Source organism: Seriola lalandi, unplaced genomic scaffold (assembly GCF_002814215.2).
Source record: "Seriola lalandi dorsalis isolate HSWRI2012SDOR001 ecotype SW California unplaced genomic scaffold, Sedor1 jcf7180002054182, whole genome shotgun sequence".
NCBI classification, from domain to species: domain Eukaryota; kingdom Metazoa; phylum Chordata; class Actinopteri; order Carangiformes; family Carangidae; genus Seriola; species Seriola lalandi.
The window spans coordinates 49,889-74,490 of NW_019524735.1; the positions used below are offsets into that span (position 1 = coordinate 49,889).

At 41.7% G+C, this 24,602-nt stretch overlaps 1 protein-coding gene across 4 annotated transcripts in view; it reads right to left on the reverse strand.

Moving 5' to 3' along the window:
* Positions 1–24,602, reverse strand: part of LOC111653273 (adhesion G protein-coupled receptor L2-like) — a 129,234-nt gene that overhangs the window by 42,199 nt on the left and 62,433 nt on the right. For all 4 annotated transcript variants that reach the window (XM_087173336.1, XM_087173335.1, XM_023403780.2 and 1 more), the window contains 3 exons: positions 21,194–21,406; positions 5,963–6,176; positions 1,761–1,870 (listed from right to left, as the gene is read on the reverse strand). In XM_087173336.1, the coding sequence (XP_087029462.1) occupies positions 1,761–1,870; positions 5,963–6,176; positions 21,194–21,269 (400 nt within the window). In that variant the 5' untranslated portion in view covers positions 21,270–21,406. The remainder of the gene's footprint in view (positions 1–1,760; positions 1,871–5,962; positions 6,177–21,193; positions 21,407–24,602) is intronic.

Below are 24,602 nucleotides of genomic sequence, written 5' to 3' on the forward strand. Positions count from 1 at the left end.
GGGGGGGGGGGCAGGAGGTGAAAGGGAGGTCTGTTTGAAAGAAGAAAAAAATGGTGAATATTTCGGAAAATGTTTACAATTCATCAGTTTAAATACTAAGTACTTTCACAGGCAGGAATGAAGCCTAAATCTGCCCTAATAAACTGCTCTAAAACATCGTTTGGAGGTAGATTAACTTGAATAAATACCAGAGACAGAGTTTAAAATCTACAGTACATTTAATTAAATCATTTTCACAGTGAAAGAATAGAGCTGATCCATCTGAGAAAAGATGCAAAATCATCGCACAGTTTTTACTCTAATATCATCTGTCATATTTTTCCACAGGTAATTACTGAACGTGCTGTACTAGTGTAAGACCTATGATGTACGCTTTTCTCTGTAATCTCCTTGATTATCTCGGCGAAACACACCAAATCTGTAGTGAACGCCATTTAAAGGGTCAGTTCACCCAAATTACAAGAAGCTTATTTCCCCTGTTACCCTTTGTTCTAGCTAGTCATGCAGATAGTTTTGGTTTTATTTTCCCAAGTTTGGAAATATCTGCCTCTGAGATTTCTGCCACTATCCAAATACAATAGACGTTAAAGGGACTGTGTTTGTCATGCTCACAGCAGTGAAAAACAATATTTTTATAGGGAGTATTTCTTCAGTAGAAAGTTGTTCCAATGAAAACTGCTCACAGCAAGGTCTGTAGATTATCTAGAGTAACAGGAACAGTGTTTCTGGAAGGAGGTTTTGCTGTTGATTTTTTTTAAAATGCCATTTTCCACTGCAAAAAAATCCACTTACTACTGCTGAAATGAGGTGGAGGCATAAATCTCCGATAGATAGGGATGGGGTGCAGTGATAGCACTTTATCAAATCCAAATCAAGTATTGAATCTGCTTATTAAATTCAAATCCAACAGAGAATCTAATTAGGCTTTCTTTTCAACAACTAAAGTTCTATGTAACTAACTCACTCAGCTCAACTCTACAGTTTTTAGTGGTTAGCCTAATTAATGTTCACAACCTGTAGCTACAGCCAGAAAAGACATGAAATGTTCATTAAATATGTATCATTGCAATAGCACGTGTATACAACTTCTTTTTATACCTTATTTTTTCACGAGCTACTTGCTCTAGAAACTGCAAACCCTGCCACATATGTATTAAGCTAATGACCTTAAATATTGATGTAAAATGTATAAAAGTTGGTCTTGGTTGGATCACAAAATCACACTCACAGGATGGTGTTAAACTGATGTTTCTTTTCCCTTACAAACAATCATGGGCTGAGTACAGACACCAGCTTGTAGAGAGCACAATAACAAGATAACAGACAGGACTTTAATTGAAGCCATTACAGAATTAACATTAATTAACATGTAAAATAAGGGCCCATAAGAGATTTGTTAGCCTTTGAGCTTAACAAATTCAGGTATGTTGCCAACGGGGAGCCAGATCCAAAATAAAAGCAGATATCAGAATTCAAACCTGGGGAAATAAAACCAAGACATAACTGAGAAAACATGTTCTTTCATAATTGGGGTGAACTGACCCTTTAAATGACTGCAACGCTTTATATTTCAGCATAATCTATCATTAACAGTGCTACAACCTCCTCGCAAACACTCCCACGAGTTGAAGTGTCATCTGTAAAATAAATGTGTACACTGCATTTGTAGAGACTGTAGTTAAAGCACATCTGTCTAGTCTACAGACACTTCAAAAACAGACAATAAGAGTTCAGTATGAGATTAGGATGGCGATACTTACTATAGGGAACACACTCATACTGGACCTCTAAGTACTTGTAGGTGCCAGGGCATGGATCAGGAAAGACATCAGAGCCAGTGACAACCACACACTGCGTACGGTTGTTGCACCTAGAAAAAAAAAACATTGACCAGAGATTTCATCATGACTACCCATAGCAAGAGTGATCGGCAAAGACAATATTAATAACACAGAGCGGGAAAAGTTCATCGTTACAGTGAAAGTGATGAAATCCCAGCCAGGACTGTCACATATGCATTCTAGTTTAAACCTTGTCAAACAGAGGGAGGAATGATAACATTAAGGGAGAGTAAATAAATGTGCAATGAATTTGATAATGAATAACCAAGTGACAGGCATGTTAGGAATTAGCGATGGCATTTCCTTTAACAGCGTCTTCGTGCCGCTATTGAAAGGGAAGACATTCATTAAAACACACACAACAGGTGGCGGTGACATGTCCTGCTTGGAATGGGTGACCTCTGGTGAAACGGAGCAGCTCCTCTGCATGTACGCAACAAAGACGACGTGAATGCGTCATTTCGAGGAGAGATTATTTGCCTTCCAGTATGAAATGGTGTCCCTCAGTGAATTAACAGTCTGGTGCATGTGTGTTTGTGTTTGTGCTGATGTTTCTGGATGCTAAAAAAGTTCAAGTAAAGAGGGATGGGAGGGGGGGCGGCAGCAGAGGACTGAGTTTGTTTAAGTACTGTATATGGTGAAATTGGCTTCACTTCAATCAAGCTCTAAGGGACTGAGAATAATGTCAGCAGTAGCAGTGAATAAGAGAATAATGTCAGCAGTAGCAGTGGCAGAGGCAAACAAGAAAAAATTGGCACCAAAATAAGAAATTCAACAATTTGCAAGCTTGAGATAAATATTTCAAAAGGTCAGTAGCTGTCATGCAAGTTGGACATACATTTCAATATTGGACATGACTTTCAAAGAAACAGAAACAGTAAATGAAGAAGCTTTCCATCGCTGCAAAACGGGATTGTGCTGCACATCAACCACACAAAGCCCTGTCTCTGCACTTTTAACTATACAGGTTGTTATGGTATAGTGTGAAAAGGTAAATGTTTGTATATTAACCGTGTACATGTTCTGAATCCATCTTTGCATTTTCTAAGCAAAAACCCATCCCTTGAGACTAATGGATTATTAAGCATCAAATACGAATAAAAAGGCGTGAAGTCCATTATGAAGTTAACGAATAGCATCAGCATCATCAGCGATGGTTTAAACATCACTGACAATACGGTGCCAGCTGCACTTAAGAGATTCACTGTTATGGCTTCACTGCAGTGAGAGCTGCTGCGAGGGAGAAGGGTCACGGCATCAAAATGTGAACAGATGAGAGCGACAGAATCCCCTCAAATGCACCCAGAGATGTTCTGTTAAATTCAATGTTTGGAGTTTATAAGTGTGACTGACACTAGTTCCCAGTTCCCAGTTCCCAGAAGTACATTTACTGTACTGCACCTATGAACAGTTTTGTGATCGATTAACCTAAATATTTCATTTTATACTACTTTGTGCTTCTACTCATCTATTTTCGGAAGTGTGCAAGTGTGGACAGTGTGAATTAACTCAACCTGAATTTTGGCCACTTGGGGGCAACGTAACAAGCTGTAAACACAACAACCTTATAAAGTAGTTATGGCTAACGTGTTAGCAATCATTTGCCTATTAACACATCCATGAGAGAGAGAGCAACATTAGCATTTATTTGGAGTCGTGTTTCTGGTCACATGATGAGTGTAAGTTCAGTGTTGATTTCCCTTTTAGCTCTGTTTAGCATCTCTACCAACGGCTGAGGGAAATATCTGGCTCTTTACCAGACAAGCTCCAATACTTTCACCAGCAAGTCGCTAAATTTGTCCGTCTGATGTTTGGAGCTGGGTGGGTAGTGTGCAGAGGGTTTATCAGAGGTTTTCTGCTCTAACAGCTGTCTGCTGCCGCTGGAAATTAACCAATGAGAGCAGTGAAGATGAACCAAAACAGTAAAACCAAAAAAAAACGAGCTGAAATATGCTAAAACGCTTCGTAGATCTGCAGAGTTTGGAGATGATTCTCTGTGGGCTTGTCATTACAGACGACTGCGTTAACATTACACCAGGTCATTTGACCCATTGTTAATATGAAAATATTGATTAGTGCAACTTTAAGTAAAGGATCTTAATACTTGTTCCACCACTGCTAGCTTTCAAGTTGTAAGAATTCACTCCGGCATTTATTCTACTTAATTTTTAGACATTCCTGCCTTGGAGTAAAGAGAAGTGTTGTTGCTAAGCATTTTGAAATGCCTCCTCTGTTTTAAACTGCTGCTGAAATCACTGCATGTAATCTCTATTGTACGGTGCACAATCTCATTTCTATCTAAGAGCTGCTCCTCTGACCAGGTAAAAGATTTATTCTGTTAGTTTTACTGGGTCAGGGAATATGTGGCCATTGAAATGGTAATGGTAAAGGTAATGCAAGTCAGCAAAGCAACCTTATTTCAAGTGTATTGTGTTTGAATAGTTTGTGTGCCTGCACAAACAGGTAGAGGGGGCAAGGCTGGCACAGAGAGAGAGAGAGGTCAGACATACAGTCCATTTACAGTGCATCTCTGAAGTAAACACCACCTGAATATTAAACAGGCCCCGTAACCTGAGTTGCCATCAGCTCCTCCATGTATTTTTCATCCAGCCACTTTTTTTGTCAACAACCAAATATTTTACTTGACAAAACACTTCGATAGATGTTGTTGAAAATCAAGCCGTTTCATTCTTGTCTAGTTGTTTTTGTTGTGAGAGACGGACGGCTGATGAGTACGTTTTGTTGCAATTTCCAAACCAACAAAACTGCCACTCTGTGCAGCAGACTTCCCACTGTTTTTATCTCCCCAATCTTTTTTAATATGTTTGTTTATCTGTCTGCAGTGCTACTGCCTTTTGTTAATCTTTGTCATGTTGGCAGGGCACCGTGTCTTAATGTGGTGCAGTTTAAATATTCTCCTTGTTTTAGTTTTCGTCAGACTGAATGAGTGATCGGGGTCTCCCAATGCTTTAACATCCCTGGTTATCACATCAACCTTAATTACGGTCAGGAGCCCATTTCCTCTGATCTGAATCATTAGGATAATTCTGGTTAAGGGCTTGTGGTGCAGACTCTTCTCAAAGCTTTCACTCGCACACTGCCTCCAGGGAAACTTCTATGGAGATAAGTTTGAAGTGTGGCTCCAGCAAGTGAGAGTCAGACTTGTCAACAGACGTGGTGCACAGTGGGGCAGGTTGCAGTCAAACCGAAGGGCATGGACATTGTCAGCAGGGTGTTCCTGTGTGAGCGTACTGGGACTCAGCTGTAAATTTAGAAAGACAGAGTAAGACAGCAGGACTTGATCTATTCCTGAGCCGATGTGTGGTGCTTCTCCTCATGGGAGTAAATACAAAAGTGAATGAAGCAGGGAAAAAACCCAGAGGTGTAAGATGGTGGGCGATGATGCTTAGAAGGGGGGCATGGGTGTGGGGGTTAAGACAGAGCAGCGCATTAGAAGATGAACTGCGCTGGTTACTATTTATGAATAGTTCATCCAGTGCCCTTTAAAAATACACACACCTCTGGGGGTAAGCCGCAGTCGAGCTGAAGTGTTGCTGTGCTGTCATTTGACAGCAAGGCAGCATCCTGTGAGAGGCTAACCAGGATAAAAGGCATGATGATGGGCATTGCTCACTACCTGAGGCAAAGCCACTTCAATTGCAGTACAAGTGTTTGAACAAAGCAAGCCCAATGTTCCAGATAGGGAGTTAAGAGGGTGTTCATGTGACTTGTTGTTGTGTCTCTGAGCTGCACTGATTATGACTCAAGAAGCAGCAACAAGGCGCAGCTGGTGTGAAGAGCTCTGCCGCATGGATGTCAATTCCTGCCTGTCAAGAATTAATCTGCGCCCTAGTTTACTGAATTTTAAAATACCACCTACATAATCTAGTCAATGAAGGGCTAATAAAAAAAAATAAAAAAAAGAGAAAAGGTGTGAGATGTTGATTAATTGTCCAGTGCGTAGGTGGCCGCACGAGCAGGGTGATAATTTAAACCTTTCTTTTGTCTTTTGTCTGGGTGCAGAGAAATAAAAAAATAAGAAAACGAGGTCCATACTTTTCCTCCACAGCTCCCGGTTATGTTTGTGAAATAAGATCCCTCCTCTCTCCCCAGTGTTTTACCTTTGTGATATAATCTTGTAGGCATCGGGGAGGTAGCAGTTGACGTTCTCCATCTGGAATGGGTCAGCGTCGCAGATCTTGTCGTCAGTCCGGCCGTAGTTGGCCGTCTCGATCATAATGACATCACTCCCCGGGCAGCGGAGATCAATTGCATATCCTTCACATGAGAGCTCTCTCCTGACCAGCCCGAAAGGCAGGGCTGCACGGCTGAACCCTGATATACACAGAGAGAGAGAGACAGAAGAAACTTTAAGCACATAAATAAAAAAAAAAATGAATGACTTAAAAGGATCACTGATTCAATACAATAAGGCCACACATCATGTAGTAAAAATCTACTGGCACAAAATAAATAGGCAACAGCAGTCCAATGTTTACCACAGTTTTAAACAGACGGGCTATTACACGCGATACAGGAATGGGAAAAGACGAAACAATTCATCTCTCCATCTCTCTGTGGTCTTGGATGTTGGCTAAGACATCAGATTGTAAGTCACTGGAGACCAATGGTAACCTCATAAATTCTTGAGCAAATACAAAAGCTACAGAGCATCAGGAAGGCCTCCACCTAGAGAACATCCACTGCGGAGCCAAATCTATCTGGACTGAGAGTTTGTTTTACAGCCTTACAAGCCTTTCCATTTGTTTCTTTTGCTTTACTTGCTCTGTAAAGTAAGATAGAGGAAAAAGGCAGAATCCTGGCAGAATGGAGAGTAATATAATCCATTTTACAGTGTCGGTGATCGAAGAGGGGACAGTCTGGAGTCCACACGGGGGAAAATCTATACATGGAACACAGCAGATGGGAGTGTAGCCAACAAAATTAACTATTTCACAGCAATCTGTCCCCCCTCTCAGAAAATTACAATGAAAGATGTTTTTCCTCAGTATTTCCTGTTATTAAGCGATAAAATGTCTTTGAATGTCTTGAATTTTAAGAGAGAAAAAAGAAAAGAAAAAGAAAGACAGAGAAAATCCATTATCGGAGGTTAAAGTGATCGAAAGTGAAAAAAAGGGGAAGTAATTTTCTGAAATTCTGAGAACACAATTAAGTACAAACTTAGTACAACATGCAAATGTGTTCCATTTAGGAAGTGCAAGCAGAGCACTGCATGAACTGTCAATAATCGCTGTTGTTTGCAGCAATAGTGGGTCCCTGAGGGGGCAGCTTCCACTTGTATTTTCTGCATTGCTCTCTCCTAATTAGCCCTCCTTTCAGCCTGTTACCTTTTCCATGCTCCCATTGGCTCCCGAGCATTGTCATGTACTAACACTTACCACCCCGGGTTCACTTTGCCCCCTCACTCTAATTATCCTCACTCTTTTGACAGTCAGGGCCTCGTGCAATTAGCATTGTTTGAACTGCTCAAAGTTGAATTGATTCCGGCTTGAAATTCCTACCCTGAAACCTCCGACCCACATGTCTGCTAGTCATTTCAGCCTGCTGTGCCTGGCTCACTTATAATGATATTCTATGTCAGTCTGCACGTCACACCAGCAAACAGAATAAAAAACACAGACACACACTGACATCTGTGAAACATACACTGTTGAAATACAATGCTGAAGTCATTGCATATTAGGAGAAACTTCTGCATTCACTAGTAGTGGTAGCAGTATAACAAAATATGAAACTAATGGTATAAATTCTCTGGCACACAGCCACTAGATATTTCATTATAATACCATGATCTATCTAATGGCCAGTAGATTCTGCTTAGCTGGACTGTTTATCACCTCATTAGGAGACGTCAGTGGAGCTGAACCATAAGTGGAGGGCTGTGGGGTCACTCCATCTATTCCAATAACCACTACAATTACCCAAACCTTTCAGAAAACCTGTCCAGAGTGGTGGATGATAAAACACAGAGTGAAGTCGCCAGCTCTACTGCGAAGACTAATGATTGTCCCGCCTGCCATTCCTCATGGAAGGAGTGACGGGTTTATCAAAGCAGCTACAGAGAGCAGACAGAAAGAATGCATTTCATGGGGTTTTAAAATTCTGAGCGAAGAGACCGTCGTTTGGCTAAAACACCCTTTCTGGCTGTCCAGTGGTGACTCCGCACATCTATCAGCCCACTATGGCATGATGGCATGCTGTTGTCAACACAGGCCTAACGATTGATTAGGCTTGTGCCTTGCCGGCCTCCTTCTCTGTTGCCTGTATAGATCTCTCTGGTCATAGGCTAACACTACATCAATTAGGCGGAGTATCTAGGCTGTACTGCCGGCCTGAAGAACAAATTGCTTCTTTTCCAAACTGCAAGACCGTCTCAGTTTCATTAATGACTGTCTTGTCAACTTCTAATTGTGCAAGTAATGACAAATCTGTCTAAAAAGTTAAAATATATATAAAGGAGATTTTTCTCTCCGCAGGAGGAAGAGGGGATAGCTGAATTCAAGGGAATATATTTTTGGTCGACTTAACTGGATGTTGCTTCAGATCTTAGGATTTAAGTGCAGCTAAGAAGGAAAGACCTTGTGACAACAAAGGTTTCTGGATGTAGGTGTTGATTTTCTCGGTTTAAACAAGTTTTGCGAGATTTTGGAAAGATGGGATGATTGTTTGTGTGCACAAATGTCAATGTCTTAAGGAGGTATGAAAAGCTCTTCATCTAGCATTCTGTGCTTTGTTTGACTGCTCAACTTTGCAGCAGTTGAAGACTGCGACAGAAGGGCACCAGCTGCAGGGAAAAACGGTGTCAAGAAAACTGCAGGAAAAAAAAATCCACAACACGATCCCTGTGTGTATGTGTGTTAAAAAAAATGTTAAAAAAAAGAAAGAGAACGGGCTGCTCTCTCTGTTTCTGTACCTCAGATTACCATTAAATTACACAATCAGTGAGGGAACCAAATAATGCCTTATATAGAGCATTTAGTCAAATTACCATGGTAACCACATTGACTTAGCTATAATTGGGTATGATCCCTATTCCTGGCCTTGTTGACACGAAGCCTTATCATGCATTCTGGTCAGTGAGTGACTGCGAGGAAAGTAGCTTTTCAGATTCCTCCCCCTGACCTGCCTGCTAAGCCGTCTATTGAGCTCAAGAGAGCAAAGCAAAGGCTGGGACCGCTTCTCAATATGTTGCATTCTGGGAGTTTTTCTTCTCCTCCCGTTGACAGCCTTTAATTCACTGCCAGCCCCCCTCCCCCCCAAGCCTCATAATACATATTTTGTTTTCTATCAACACCCTTGAAATTGGAAGTGGCACTGTGGCTCAGATGGGTACGTCTGAAACCATCCACAGGGTTACACTTTGTGGCTTTTAAAACCCTGGAGATAAAACGAAAAGATAATGGAGGTTTGGTGTCGAGATATTGCCATTTGGTGGCTGCAAGCGCCAGACCATAACACACATGTTGAGGTTCATCTTTGCTGTTCTGTGTGTTAGCTCACGATAGTGCAGTCGTGACCAACCTTTAACCCCTACAAACTCCACAGGACATCAGACGGTGGGAGAAAAAACCGGAGGAATGTTTGATCAGTCTTAAAAAGAAAAAAAAAACTGGGCCATTTTTGGAGGGTAGACAGTGTGGCGAGGGCTGGCACAGACAGAGAGCAAAGGCGTTGGTTGACGCTTGTCATCCTCCATTAAGGTTCCTTTGATTGGCCTTTGTGGTCCTGGAAACGGCAAACAGCTGCATGCAAATGGCCCTGTTTGCCCAAGGCTGGCCCCCATTGTTCTGAGCTTGGGTTTGACAGGGACGCTTTCTCTGCAGCATAAAGGAGGGTGTAGCCTTTAGTCAAATAAGAGTGCCCCCACCGTGGTCACAGCAGGAGTACTTCAAGATTGTTTGTCTTTTTATGTTGTTTTATTCCCAATATTACTGGTAGCCAACATCTTTGGAAGAAAGAGCAGATCTTAGAGTCAAGCTTTTCCTCCAACAGCGGGGGATGCCTCCATAATCCAATATCCGGAGTGACAGAGTGGTCATACGGCATGTTTTGCTCTGGTGGAGTAAAGATTTTCCATGAGAATTCATGAAGTAGAAAAAAAAACAAACTGAAAAACAGATTTGAATTCTTAATATAGGGAACAAAGCTTCATAAATGTTTTGCCTCTTTTTTCCAGCTGCTTTGTTCTTTACTGCAGTATTTCTAATCTTTTCGATGGAACATTCTGATTGCTGGCCAAGGAATAAAATTAGCTTAAAAAATTAAATTCCAGAGACCATTGTGGTAAACCTTTTATGTGTGAAATAAAAGTGCATTTCATTGTCCATGCACATGCCTCTAAACTGACAAACTAAACACTTGGATTAATTCACAGCACACGCAATTTCCATTTCCACGTCCCTAAATTTGTAAGGCATCCAGTCCTGCTGCCTAAAATGTGCGACACAAGTTCCCAAATGCAGTACATGACCGCCCATCAAATGTGAGAGACACACAGGAGCAAAGTGGGAGATGAGAAAGGAGATTTGGGATTCACAAAATAACACCTGCTTTTCAAATACAGACAACACCCCGAGAGCTCTTCACTATGCCACAACGGCTCATATTTCATTTCGACTGTCGAAATGCGGTGAAACAGTGAAAATCTAGTTGGACATATGGTACCATTTCCCATGACACTTAAGTCCCCGCTCCAGTCCACCTTGCTGGGAATTGTTTCTAAAGACAGTGTCAGACAAGACCACAAACCCTGGGGCTACACCAGCCTTTCCCAGACAACTGCTATCAGACACTCTTGATTCCGATATAAGTATTCTAAAATAGAAACTGGCAATACAGGATCGAGTCCATTTGTGGTTAGACGAAGCGCTCTGAGTCATATCCCTTTCCCTTTCTGGTGATGCATGGATTCAGTGTTGCCACTTCAAATTCCAGAGCCACCATTTTTATTCATAGCAATTGCCTTTTCTCTAATTCATCTCCCCTTTTCTTCACTTAAAAAAAAAAAAAAACAGTAGGTGGGAGGAGAGAATCACATGCGGCATGCTGAAGCATGTCTTGTTGAGGGGCTTTAAGGGGGAGGATTTGTCATATTGCTGAGACTGAGCGTGAGAGACCCTGCTGCTGCCTCTTAACTCCTCAGGTGGGTCCATTTAGGGGAAGCTAGATCCTATCATGCCAGATGCAGGCGTGTAATGTTTTCTCTTTTAGTGAAGCAGCATGAATTTAAAGGGAAAATCCAGTGTTTTTCAACCTCGAATTTATTCTCATAATTGGCCTTTCTCTAAACCCCTCGCCCAACAGAAAGTGGTTTGTATCTAATAGTTTGCTCTAATGGGAGTGATACTTGGTATTTTAATAGTTGGGAGAGTGGTGGGTTTTTTTTGCCTTTGCAAAATTAAAAACAATAGAGCAAGTGTAAGGAATTTATTAAAGTTTGGGCTTATGTTCTTTAGCTGCCCTTGAAGCTTATGCCTTTAAATTTCCTGCATTACATTATGGATTATGGAAACAGCTCTTCTTGATCTCAAAATCAAGTTTGATTCTGAACTTTTTAGTTTCCTGGTAAGTAAACAGCTGTTAATGCTACAATTGGCTATGTAGCAACAGCAAAACTTACAAATAGCTCCTTTAAATCAGGTATGCAGCCCTGTCTATTCACTCGCCAAATAACTGCCTGGCAATCACCCATTGCATACACTGGTTTCCTTAAATTACAATGCCGTGCCTGTAACTGTTTCACCTCCACCAATCAACTGGAAGAAAAGATAGTTAGCTTTCCTTACAGTAAGCAACAGCAATAATAGCTCCTGTGAATCAGTCAAAGCCTTCAGGGCATTTTTGTTAAACCTTTCATGTCTGTTAAAGTACGTAAGTATATTAACTGATGATAGCCTATGTAATAAATTCAGATAAACAGGCTGCTAGTTGACCAAAGGGAAAAGGTTGGTTAGCAGGCTGGTTAGCAGCAGTTGCTAATCTACTTTCTGTGTTTCTGTCACATTAAGAGCCAAGAGTTTAAAATAATTTATTTAAAGCTTTAAGATTTCCAAATCTCTACAAAAGAGGTGGCAAGTGCAAAGTTACCACAACTCATTAGTCAAAATAGTCACGATTATGAGATAAAGAGATTGAAAAATACCAGAATTTTCCTTAAGACGTGAACCCTTTGAAAAAGTATCCAACAACCCCACAATGTACACAAAATACTTAAAATGCACAGACCGTTCTGTTTTGATGTTGCGGAAATCACTGTCTGGGATTACATAACACACAGAAAATGTTTAAACTTTGGCACAACTGATGCACAGTCGACACGGTGGATTATTTTGACTTTCCAGAACAGGCGGCTCAGCTGCAGAAGACTGCAGATGAAGAATTTTTCCCCATGGGAGCAAGAACTAAAGAAAAAAAAGAGGGCAGAAAGTGGAGGCTATAATGACTGTGTCTTAATTTGGCCGCAAGAATCAAGGTTTTCTCCGTGGGTTGGTTGGATGATCCCTGACCCTATGGGCCCACATCAAAGAAAGTCAGCATGGAAAGAGGGGCGTATCATTACATTACTAATACATATAATCCTCTAAATGCAAAGAGGGTCAGTGCTTAATATAAGTCATGACAGGAATACTTAAGTTGGAGAGATATTACTCGATGTAATTTCTTCTTTTGTTTGGTCCATGGACACATCACTCAGATTAAAGCAAAGTATAATTCGACACCTTGTATAGTCTACTGAGAAAACAACCTTTTCATGACTGTCACAGAGGCTAAACATTTGAAGGAAAAAAAAATGTTCCACTTCCAAGATGAAAAAACCTATATGCTCCCGAGAGAGTGCCATTTTGACAGAATTAGTTCAATATCTAACATATTGTTGCATCTCTTTTTTGCATGGGAGTTGATGAAACATGCAGAAAGATGTGAGTTAAATCAAGTCTTCCAAGTGCAGCAGGGGTATAGTTTCACAGGTTTGATCTACCCAGAGTAATGCTTAACTCCCCTTAAGCCCATATTTTACCCCTGTATTTAAACCCCAGATGGATTTTCCGCTCAAGAAAACGTCTCAGAATAAGTCAGGTGCCTCCCTTTGGGGTGGGGATGGAGAAGAAAAAAGAGGAGGATGCAGAAGGAGGAGGAGGATGTGGATTTGTCTCCATCACATGCTTGTGTCTCTGTTCTTGTTTGCTGGGGCAGGGCCTCCCCATTACACCCTCCTAATCAACCCCCACCCAGCCCTGCCTATACAGAGCCAAGCCCAAAAGGCTTACTCAGTATGTCACATAGACAGAGTGTCAGGAGAAGCTGCACCTGGAACATAGATTACATGAATAATGAACCCCATACTACAAGGATGAGATCGGCGCCTAGATACGATAATGAACAGAAGATTCTGATAAGGAGGTTTATCTTCATGCTGGACCGGCATTAGCCTTTAACACAGTGCTGCTATCACTTTCATTTGACACAAGTCCATTTAAGAGGATGGAGTGGTGCAGTTGTGGTTGTGATTATGCAGATGAGGTGGTGGACTGCAATTTTTGTACTCGTTTTGGCATGAAATTGTGTTTATGTGTTTCATCCCAACATAAGAATTTTTTTGTGGCTTTAGTTTGCGAAAAAAAAAAAAAAACCTTTCATCCTTCATGATGTATGTTTTGTTTTGCCTTTTTCATTCTGACATACGTTTTTCATCTAGTGCACATTTAATCGCACATTAAAATACAGTTTTTAATGCAATTAAAGCCGAGTCTGTGCTGGCTTACATTAACAGGTGATTCTTATCTAGAATGTCTTCAGGACACATCCTGAACTCCTGGTAACAATGTTCATCCTGCTGCAGCCCATTTTCCAAAATTCATATGCTGCACCAGAGCTGGTTGTTCACAAATGTTTACGTCTATTCTTTTTTTGTTTTTGTTTTCTTGTTTGTTTGTTTGTTTGGGTTTTTTTTTTGGGGGGGGGGGTTAAAGAATAAAGGGGGTTGAGTCAGGGAGAGAGAGGGGGGATGACATACAGCAAAGGGCCACGGGTCGGACTCGAGCCCATGGCCGCTGCGGTTGGGACTAAGCCTATGTGATACGCGCTCTTCCAGGTGAGCCAACGAGGGGCCCCATCTTTACGCCTATTCAACACAGTTTGTTGGTCAGATCCATGTGATCTTGTGCCCAGTGTCGGGAAAGTAAAGGTGATATATGCCTAAAGGGGAGACTCTTCCCTGAGTTACAAACTGACCAGACAGTTTGAACAAAACTGGTGGAGTTATATTGTTGGCCGGCATACCCACATAGACATTTAAGAATTTGGGAAATCTGTGATAACAGAATTGTAATGCAGAAATTGGAAAATTATTTGTTTTCAAAGAATCTTTCAAAATCCGATCAAGTAGGCAATATTTATAATGATATCACTGGGTTTGGTTGCTTGCTTGCATCTTGATTTAATAAAAATCTTTAGTTTGTTTCTCTTGTAATCTTTATATGTTTGAAATTTTTCTGCATTGTTCGAATTTCAATTGGTCAAAACTAAATAGAGGTGAAAGAAGTTGTAGCTAAGCTTGCAAGGCTAATGTATACTAGCCCACCAACAACTTTGGCTGTCTCTATCGAATACGTGGCTGTGCTTCACAGGTCGCAGCGGTCCATGGAAAGTCTCCCATTCATACAAACATATTGCTCACGCACTGTGGGCATACTACATGTGTACATACTGTATTGTGTGATGGGGAAAGCCTTTGTGGTCTTTTATGCAGTGTCTCATAGATTTACCAGGAAAGTCAGTGAAAAAAAAAAACATCCAGGCACATTCCTTGGCAGTAACCCGCTGCTATCTCTGGAACACTGACCACTTTGATTGACTTGAGAGTGATGACCTTGCCCCATTCCCTTCCACCAGCATTCCGGTCAATGCGAGCAGAAAACAGGAGCGCTGATAAGAGATGCACAGATGGGGAGATCTTGATGACAGACAGTTTCCTGCCCTTCATATTCGATGAGGCCATTGTGCTTAGCACACTCAGTTGGGATATACGCTACAAGAGGGGGTCAATACCCGATAGCGTAAGACAACAAAAACGTTCTTTGTGCTTCACTGTTTCTATGACTTTCTTCTTGCTGCGTACTTATTCAATTTCCTGCACGGCAGGAGAGGGCCTTCTTATCTTAGACTGTTTATACCTGCAAATCGGCTGGTGGCCTTTTGTTTGCAGGTGACCCACCCTGAGGTGACATTTAATTCCTGCACAAAAAAATGTGTGGTCATGCTCTATGGCACAGACTCTCAGCCTGAGGAGATTACTAATACAGTGAATGCAACAGAGCTGCATTCATTGCCTGTAGTGAGAGCTAGCCTCCAGACCCAGAGAGAAAGAGGACCAACACACATCATTACATTGATTTGAATCATGTATTACCATTAGCCATGCAAAAGTGAGTGAAATGAACAAGAAACCATTGGTAGACAACCAACGAGGAACCAGTTTCGTCTTATATTTATACACAAGTCCCTCTCTGTCTATTTCTCTCTCCTGCTCTGACTTAAGAGCAGATGCATCAGAAAATCTGTGCACACACTTAAACACACACAAGTCACAGAAAGCACCCAAAAGCACATTTACGGAATCCCTAGTAATTTCTTTTATTGATTGCCTTCCTTTCCCCACTGTCAACATTAGTTTTAACACCAGCATTTACAGTGTAAATCATAACCAGCGCTGTTAACAAAAATGTGAGACCTGAGCTGTTGTGACATCTGTGATACGAAGCAAGGACGACAGGTAGAGACAAAGACATCACATTTGAAAAATTTCAACACTGTGACTGTGTAAATGTAATTGTAGCCTCCACCTCCTCCTTTCTTTCTAACAGCAAGGGACTTTTTGTTCAAGTGACCCTCGTGTTCATGCGCACACGATGTGTCTCCAAAATCAAGCACTGTGTAATAAATTAATGCTTAAAATGTACGTTACAATTAGAGAAAAAATGCTGGAGTGGGCTGTTCTTAAAAAAAAAAAAAAAAAAAATCACTGCCTCAGGTATTTAGTCAGAGCAACAATCTGCTTTGATTGCCTTAGCACAATGTCCCTTTGGTGTTAAATATTATATGCCTGCTTTTGTTTTTGCATGTTTGTTTAGCTCTTGTGCTTTTGGTTCAAATGAAATTAGTTCTGACATGCCTCCAAGCTATTTAAAAGTACTGGATGAACACTGAACTGCTAAAAATCCAACAGGTTCTTGTTGACTTTTGTCTCTGTTTCAAACCCGATTTATAGCGTTGGCAAACACCTCCCCACACACAAAGAAAGGGCGGGGAAAAAAACCTACATCTTTCTATAGTGTAGACTTGATTTTACTTAAAAACCCTCCTGCTTCCTCTCAAGATTAAATGCATTACTTTGTTATGACAGCTGAACCCTCCTGTGAAGCAGTGAGTTACACCGAGCAAATCCAAAAGTTTAGATTCTGAGGCAAACTACTCTGTGGTTGTAAGCCGGACTCATCTATTATTTGAATTAGGCTGCCTGGAGTTAAAAAAAAAAAACAAGTGCAGACAGCATTTAAGAGAGGAAAGAGTGAGGCAGGCAGCTGGTCCAATGTTTATACAACTTGTTACCATAAGAGGTGTGAATTAAATGGCTCTGAGATGCTGCGAGCAAGTGAGATTTAAGGCATGCTTAACAAATGAAATCAAACTGTCAGAAAACTGCAGGTCCTAGCCCGTTAAATTAAGTGATTGTTCATCAGCTGCCCATATAACGGCGACTTTTACAATCACACCCAAGCAAAAACATAAAGCACAAGCCTCTCTCTCCAAAAGGGAAAGAGGTTCGCTCTAACATTCGCATATTGGATGGAAACATTTCTTGCTGTTTTTTGTTTTTACCAAAAACGCACTCAGGAAATCGCTATTGCAATAAATCTAGGATGACCCTATCAGGGGTGATATTGTATTTCATTTCCTCGAAGTGAAATACTGATCCTGGGGATTCATGTGACTCCGGCTCATTTCAATTTCATGTTCTCTCATGATTCAAAACTTTCCAGCTCCTCAGAATTATTAAAACAGCATATTGTTACGCAATGCTACACAGACTTATATATCTGGTTCACTGTACAGAGATGGAAAGGCTGCATGCTGCAGGGATAGTGGCAAAATGCTGACAAAACTTGTATGGGGGAAAAAAAAATCAAACTGGAGGAATGCAATGATTTATCCACCTGTGTACGGCTCCCCAATCTGCCAATCTGTAGGAAAATCCATTTAATCCAGATGATGAACCCTGCCTTATTTCTCCAAATACTTAGAGTTGGGCAGAATTACCACGCAAGACTGATATTTCAGTTTTTTTTTTTTCTCTCTCTCTCTCTGCTTGTTCTCGTCACACAGATTGACCAGTCATCTGTGAATCTCCCATGGTTTAGCTGATAATTCATGATCGTCCTGCCATGGACCCGCAGCATTCAATATGAATTATAAAATGGCAAGCCAAGCATATCAATGGATGACAGACTTGATGTGTATGGCCCGGGGCCAGAGAGAGAAGAGTTAGAGCACAATAGCTTCCCCCATTCAGTCAAGCCCAGAACTGGAAATACCAGTGTGGCACAAGGGAGGGTCTTCCGTCAGCACACGGTACGGCGCTGCTTGAGACAAATGTTGAGCTGAGACTTATTGTTAACCTTTACAACTTTTTGGGGGAGAAACACAGGCATGCTGGTATGCTCAAGCGTGGAATATTTCACAATAAAAAAAAGCAAAAAAAAAAAAAATGAAAAAAGAAACTCCCTCAGAGAGATATGTAAAGTGTGATTCCAGGGCAGCAGGAGGGTTCGAAAACCAACAGAAAAAACAGACTGGAAAATCTTCTCAGCAATCTATTTCTGCCTTTTGCATTTTCCCCGTACATGATTCTTGTGTCTACTGACTGATAATTCATATTGCATATTAATGTCTTTTATTCACACACTCTGTCCATGCTGGTAGGACCTAAACAAACACTGCCTCTTTCCTCTGATCCCCTTCTCTGTGGACATGACACAGCCATCAAAAGTGAACCACTTAATCTTTTACATTTCCCTCTTGTGCAGTATTTAGATACGAAGACCGACGTGCCCGCTAGCCTTTTGGCATTTTAACACAACAGCCGACTGAAAGTGTTGACACTGACTGCACAATATAATCCCCCCCTAAATCAGGCTTTCTTTACTTTAAAGCCTCAGATAACAGCTCTCATTCCGTCACAGCAGGTATGCGCCCGTGCACTCGCCCCACCTTTGTGTCCGCTGCCATTGAATCTGGTCATCTTCTCTCGTATCTACAGACTGGGCGGTCTGAGACATCTAAAACAAATCCGATACCTGCCTGACCTAGTTTATTCTAGCAGGAGCATCATTTTATAGATTGGTTATATAATGGCACGCAGATGTGGAAGAAACGGAGAACAAATAATGAGAACAAGGAAGAGCATATATGTAAAATTTAGTGTGATGTTTCTCTGCTTCTTATACCGATTTAAAATATTAAAACTATAAAAATTTTACATTATTTAAATTTATAATTATAAAGACGTTCATGAAATCAAACCCCTATTTTTGATACTATGTAGAGTGCATTTTCTTCCCACATTAGTTATTCAGTGTATTTGAATCCACTAATTACATCTTCCTATTGTAGTTTTTCATTGCTAGTGGCTGAGTCCGCCATCAGAGCACATGATTAAAATTGTCCACCTACGCATGAGGGGTCTGCAGGAAATGATGCATACATGTAATCCAGTGTTACTGTTTATAGTTTTATCTCACTGATATCAGCTTCACCGTTTAGTGTTAACTCTCCCGCAGCCGGATCAGAGATGCTAATGCAAACCAAACATCTCCTACTGCGGCTGCTTCCCATTAAAAATGGTAAACTGGTGATGCACGGGGCGGCTTTTATTGAAAAAGCAGTCACAGGAAGCCTAATATATGCCTGTTTGTCACTGACGCTAATGCTAACTGTGACTGTTCATTAACAAAAACGAATCTACAAAATGAGAAAACAGCCATTTTTGAATCTCCAACACCTCAGCAAGGTATCCAGCTTTACAGCACCCTGTTGTTTTGTGCGAAACGTACTTGCACCATGTGCAGCAAGAAATGTGATTGCAGCTGCTCATGGCATTATGGAGAAAAAAAAAAAAAAAAAAAGATTTATTAACTTTTATTTAAACCTGCACTAGCTGACCTTTTATTGACCTTTTAAGTTACTATGGTGAAGCTGGAAGCAGACAGTTGCTAATTTACACATCAAGCAACATTATCATTCATTTTGAGTCATGTTTCTGGCCACCAGACAAATGTAAGTACAATATTTACTCTCCTTTTAGCTCTGTTTTTGGTCCCCTGGTATTTGGCTCTTTTACTGCTATATGCTACACTATGTTCACCAGCTTGTCTCTGACTGTATCTGTCTTCTGCTGGCTGGTGAGCAGGTAGTCTATGGTTTTTTTTTGTTGTTTTTTTTTCTTCTGTTTTTTCTTTAGCTTTTTTTCTCTGAATACAGCTGCCTGCTGCTGCTGCTGCTGCTGCTGCTGTTGTTGAAAACCATACTACAAGAGCAGAGAGAGTGAACTAAAACAGAAATAATATTATTTTTTTATTCTAGCTCAGTACATATACAGTGGGTCACCCATCTGTATGTAGCAGTGTGTAAAAATTGATTAATGTCAAAACAGAGACCTGACTGGAGTTCATTCTTCCCACTGGATGGAAAAGTCAATACCAAGAGAAAGAAAAATCGCTTTCTTTTCAGGTATGTCAACGAGTATTTCAAAGAGTGAGGAATGTTTTGGGTGAATACGATAACCTGATTATACTCTCTCCTGGTGAGGGACAGAAGGTAATTATCAAGCAGAGCTTTCGTTGCAGGAACTCTGATGGAAATGTAGATCATAAGCACTGGGGATGCAGGCCCTCAGGGCTGGACAGGCTGAAGGTGAGTGGCATGTGGATAGAACCAGATATTGTTTTCAGACTGACAAACACACACACACACACAGACACACACACACATATACACACACAAACACACACACACACACACACACACACACACACACACACATACACACACACACACACACACACACATTCCATTATTGATGGATAGGCAAATATGCATTCTTAGGCCTGAGAGCCCTCACATCAACTGAAACCCAAAACCAGGACCTTCTGCATACCAAAGCAGTATTCCTCTTTAAGAAATTCAACAAGACTATTCAACTCAGTTTCTAAGCGAGGCAAAAATCAGAGGGCTATTCTTCAAATGCCTCACAAAGACTCTTCCATATTATCTAAAATTGCTAATCTACAAAAAAAAAAAATGCATCTCTGCTTGAAAGAATGCTGGGACCGCCTGCTCCATAGCGATCTGTCTTTATTAACAAATTGTACACCACAGCCGGACCCGGAGTAAAACTGGAAGAGAAATGTATCACAGACCAAAACAGCAAGAGAGAGTAAAAAGGCAAAACCCAAACTGCAAAGGAACTCCCCAAAATAATGTGCCACCACATCTATCTGTAATCAATGCTTGGCACACAAGCATGTGATTTTGGGTTACTTTGTTTCCCCAGCACAATGGGACTGAAAAGGGAAAAAATGTAATGATCATCATTAAGCAGACATACCAACATCAGTGGTTTAGATGGGCCTTTAACAGACGGGACTGTTTTGTGACAATACTTGTAATTATAGCCAAATGTACTAATCAAAAGTGAGGGAAGAAACCGAAAAAGAGCCTTGGGATGTCATTGCAGATAATTAAAAGCACTGACACATTCTTTCCCAGTTTGTCACTCTGGCGCTGAATCAAGTGAAGTGCTCTGCTTTTGATGGCTTCAGGTGTACTGGCTGATCAGAAGGATCATATTTAGGTGCAAATAAAAAATGCATCTGTTCTCTGTGCTTCAAAGTCCACCCAGACAATCCATTATGAACTCATCATACAGAAAAGATGCAGTTATGATCCTTTAGCGGAGGGACTCTGACACAATGTGTGAGTGTTGCTCAGGAAGTGAGGAAATGTGTCAGTGAAAGTTTCCATGGGTTGCCAGGAATATTCAATGAGTTCGGCATAAAGTGTTTGAAATACCATTTTCAAACTCCAAGGGTAAAAGCACTGAAGAAGAACTTGGCAACCTTGCTGCATAACAGCTCTTCACTTCTTTTGTGTGGCCACAACAATGTGTGCTAATAAATTCAACACATTCATAAGCAGAATAATAAATAGCTTCTTGAAAATTTGACCAAAATCACATTACAAACTACTTTCTGACACGTAACTCCATGGTTACCCACCTTGTGAACAGTGAAAGCAAACAAGAAGGAGCAAGAGGCAGTGAAACACTGGACACCTCCACAGTGCAGAGGCCATTGTGCGCTGTGTGCAAACAATCCAGGAGCCTGCTGGCTAATAATAGTCGTTCAACGTGTTGCAGCGGGAGGGCAGAAAGCTGGAGCGATGTCAATGATCAGTAGTTCTTGGAGAAGGATCACCAGTCATCTTCTCATCTGGAAGAAAAGAATAGAAAAGAATGTGAAAAATGGATGGTCATCATTAGCATCCACACAGCCTCGCCTTTGCTATTGTTGGTTCGGTTTTTCCTCTGGCTTCTACTCGTGTGCGCTGCAACACGAGAAGTCATGTGCAGATCTGAACACCCGGAAAACAAAACTCCTGACTGCTGTTTGATTGAGTAAACAAAAGCATTTTTTCAAAGAAATATCAAAACTTTGTTCCCCCAGTGTTTATGAGGGCACCGGCAAACAAAGCAGATAGCGTGCCTGGTGCTCGGCACTTATTCAGCACTCAGCTGTGTGTTACAACTGAATGTTTACACTGCCTCATTCTCCCACTCTTCCCTGTTCCACCTTCCCCATTTACTCCCCAGATCCCCGCGGCAGAATGCTCGTCGCTCCGGCAACACGTTCACACAGGACGCCATTAGAGACACGTCTGCTTTGTGAGCTACTTTTGTCTCCTTCCTTATCAAGGGGTGGCAAAAACAGTCCTTTGTCTGCAAAAGCAGCAAAAGGTTAGAGCCTGAGACCGACTAACGCACCAGACAGATAAGCTGCTTACCAAAATCAAACACCGAGGAGGGATGTGTTGTGTCATATGTGAAATGCCACACACAAACACACACTGGCACACATAGACTCTCATATGCATGCCTGCACAAAGATATAGCCAAGGACATGCACACTCCTGCCGATGTGGACACACATGCAGTGGAAGCATCCACACACCCACTCAAGCACAAACACACGCATGCACACACACACGCACACGCATGCGCACACACATGCATGCAAACACACGCACACGCATGCACACACACACACACGGAGAGACATATTGTATCTTGTTTATTCCCTTGCGGTTGCTATCCAGCATCTCCCCAATGCACACACACACATATATGTAGCCACATGGTACACAGGATCAGTCACTTGGTAGCCGTCGCTATGCAGAGGAGAGTGAATGTTTCCCATTTCTGAATGCCGCTCCTCCAGAGCCACCCGTCAACCACCCTGATTATTTTATAATGAACCTAAATTTGAGCAGCGGAGCAGTCAGCTCTGATCGCTCTCCGGGCCTCGCTAATGTGGTTGGATATTTTTGGCAACATCAAAACCCACAAAACATGGGAAGCTTTCACATTAGCATGCTGAGTAATAATTTAAGTCACTATTGAATTCATTCTATACATGACCAATGCCTGGTCGGGGCATAACGCTTGAATAAAAGCTCCACTGGATCTCCACCTAGCCTGACGCAGCCTGAGAGTATTTATTTTCATTTGAGGTCACCCTGGCTGAGCGGTTGTGCAGCACAGTCTGTGCCAAGGAAACACACATGCAGCTAACTTATAATTTATCAGTTAAACTTGGGTGGTTTTATAGGAATTGTGGTTTTATTTGTCTTCCATTTGTTTATCTTCCAGTGGCGCCGAACCAGATCAGATAAGACCAAGAATACTTGCTCCCCTCCACGGGAAGTCTCACCCCACGTGTACTGAAGCAGCTTATACTCTCAAGTCCTCTAACAAGACTGCCACCAGTTCAATATTGGGCTGAGCTCCAAATCTCCAGGGACGCATGTGACTTCTTCCTCAGCCATTTATCATCCCCAAATATGAGGCCTGGGGCCATGGGGTAACCATAATGGTGTTTGACAGGAGGAGATTGGAAACTGTTGGGGGGACATCCCCCAGCCGCTCTGGCCTGCTGGGCATTCTGAGCCACTCAGCCCCTGCAGACACCAGGGGCGAGAGCCAGCCAGGCCGCACGAATGAAGTCTCGCCCTCAACACCCCGGGGTTCTTTCTCCTGATCAGCCGTCGCCCCGCTGAGTAACATGTCTCCTTTCTCTCTTAAGCTGGTGGAGGACACAGCCATGCTCATCTTCCCAAAACACTTTTTTGTTTGGTGCTATTTCTGCACTGAATTGGTCTGGACTTGAGATAAAAGGATTAGGCGATTAACATTAAGATGCTTTACACAAGTACTGACAGATGAATCATAATTTCACATCGGGGGGACAAGGGGGGTGGGGGGTGACGGGTGTGGGGGGGGCTAAGATGTTCTCAAGCAGAAAATGGTTTGAAGAGGTATGTGAGGCATCGTTAACCCCTCACAGATTGTGTTGAGGAGTTATCTACAGTGAGCACCCCACCACCACCCCACTCCTAAAGCCTGGGAATTGAGGTTACTTGTTACTCGGCCAGTGATTTTCACAAAATGATTATCATGTTCCCCCCAGGAAAAAAAAAAAAAAAAAAAAAAAAAAAAAGGTACAAAGTTATGAATATCTGTCACCACCTACACCAAATCTAATGAGCTCAAACATGTAACATACACCATAAGACCACTGACTAATTAAAAGTTATTCATTTTCATCTGCGCCTTGAACTCCTCTTCCTCCAAAAATATAAGAATACATATTCCCTCGGGTTTTCTCTTTCTACTAACAGTATATCTTTCTGGAAACAAGACAAAAAAACCCACCAATGAAATGAAAAATGGTACGCAAACATCCACAACATCTGTTTTTCTTTTGTCTCCTATGCATACGCAGTGGAAACCCAAGGAGAGAAATCTATCATCAGTTAAGATAATGGAGGAAATCACAGTCCACAGCAAATTTTTCACATCAGCCTGATAGAAATAATAAGCAAGCATTTAAAAGAGGACGGCAAGCAATTAAAACATAATTAAAATAAATGGATAGAAGGAGACAGCCCACATGTCTTAACATGAAATACAAGGCTGAGTGCAACAGCCGGCTGAATGAATGTGAGGCTCCTTTGACAAAGCTTGTGTCTGCCTCACTCACAAGCTGGAGAGGAGTCCGGTGAAAGAGAGAGTGAGAGAAAGGGGGAGTTTGGGAGTTTGTAAGCCGGGTGGGACTAAATGGATGGGAGAGGGAGAGCAGAGGAGGAGAAGAATGGAAGGGGGAGAAAGAAAGGGGCGGCCGGGTCACCGAGGAGGATTGACAGCCTGTGAGTATGGCCTGACCTCCTGGGTTCGCCTCCAAGTTTTCTCCACAGGCTTAGAGAAGACAAAAATAAAGCCCAGGAATGTTAATTTATTTTCAATTGTCAACGCCGAGAAGAGAGAGATAAAGAGCGCATACATACATATCAAGTAAGACTGGAACAAAACTAATGCGCAAGTCCAAGTGTAAGCTGAAAACCTACAAGTGA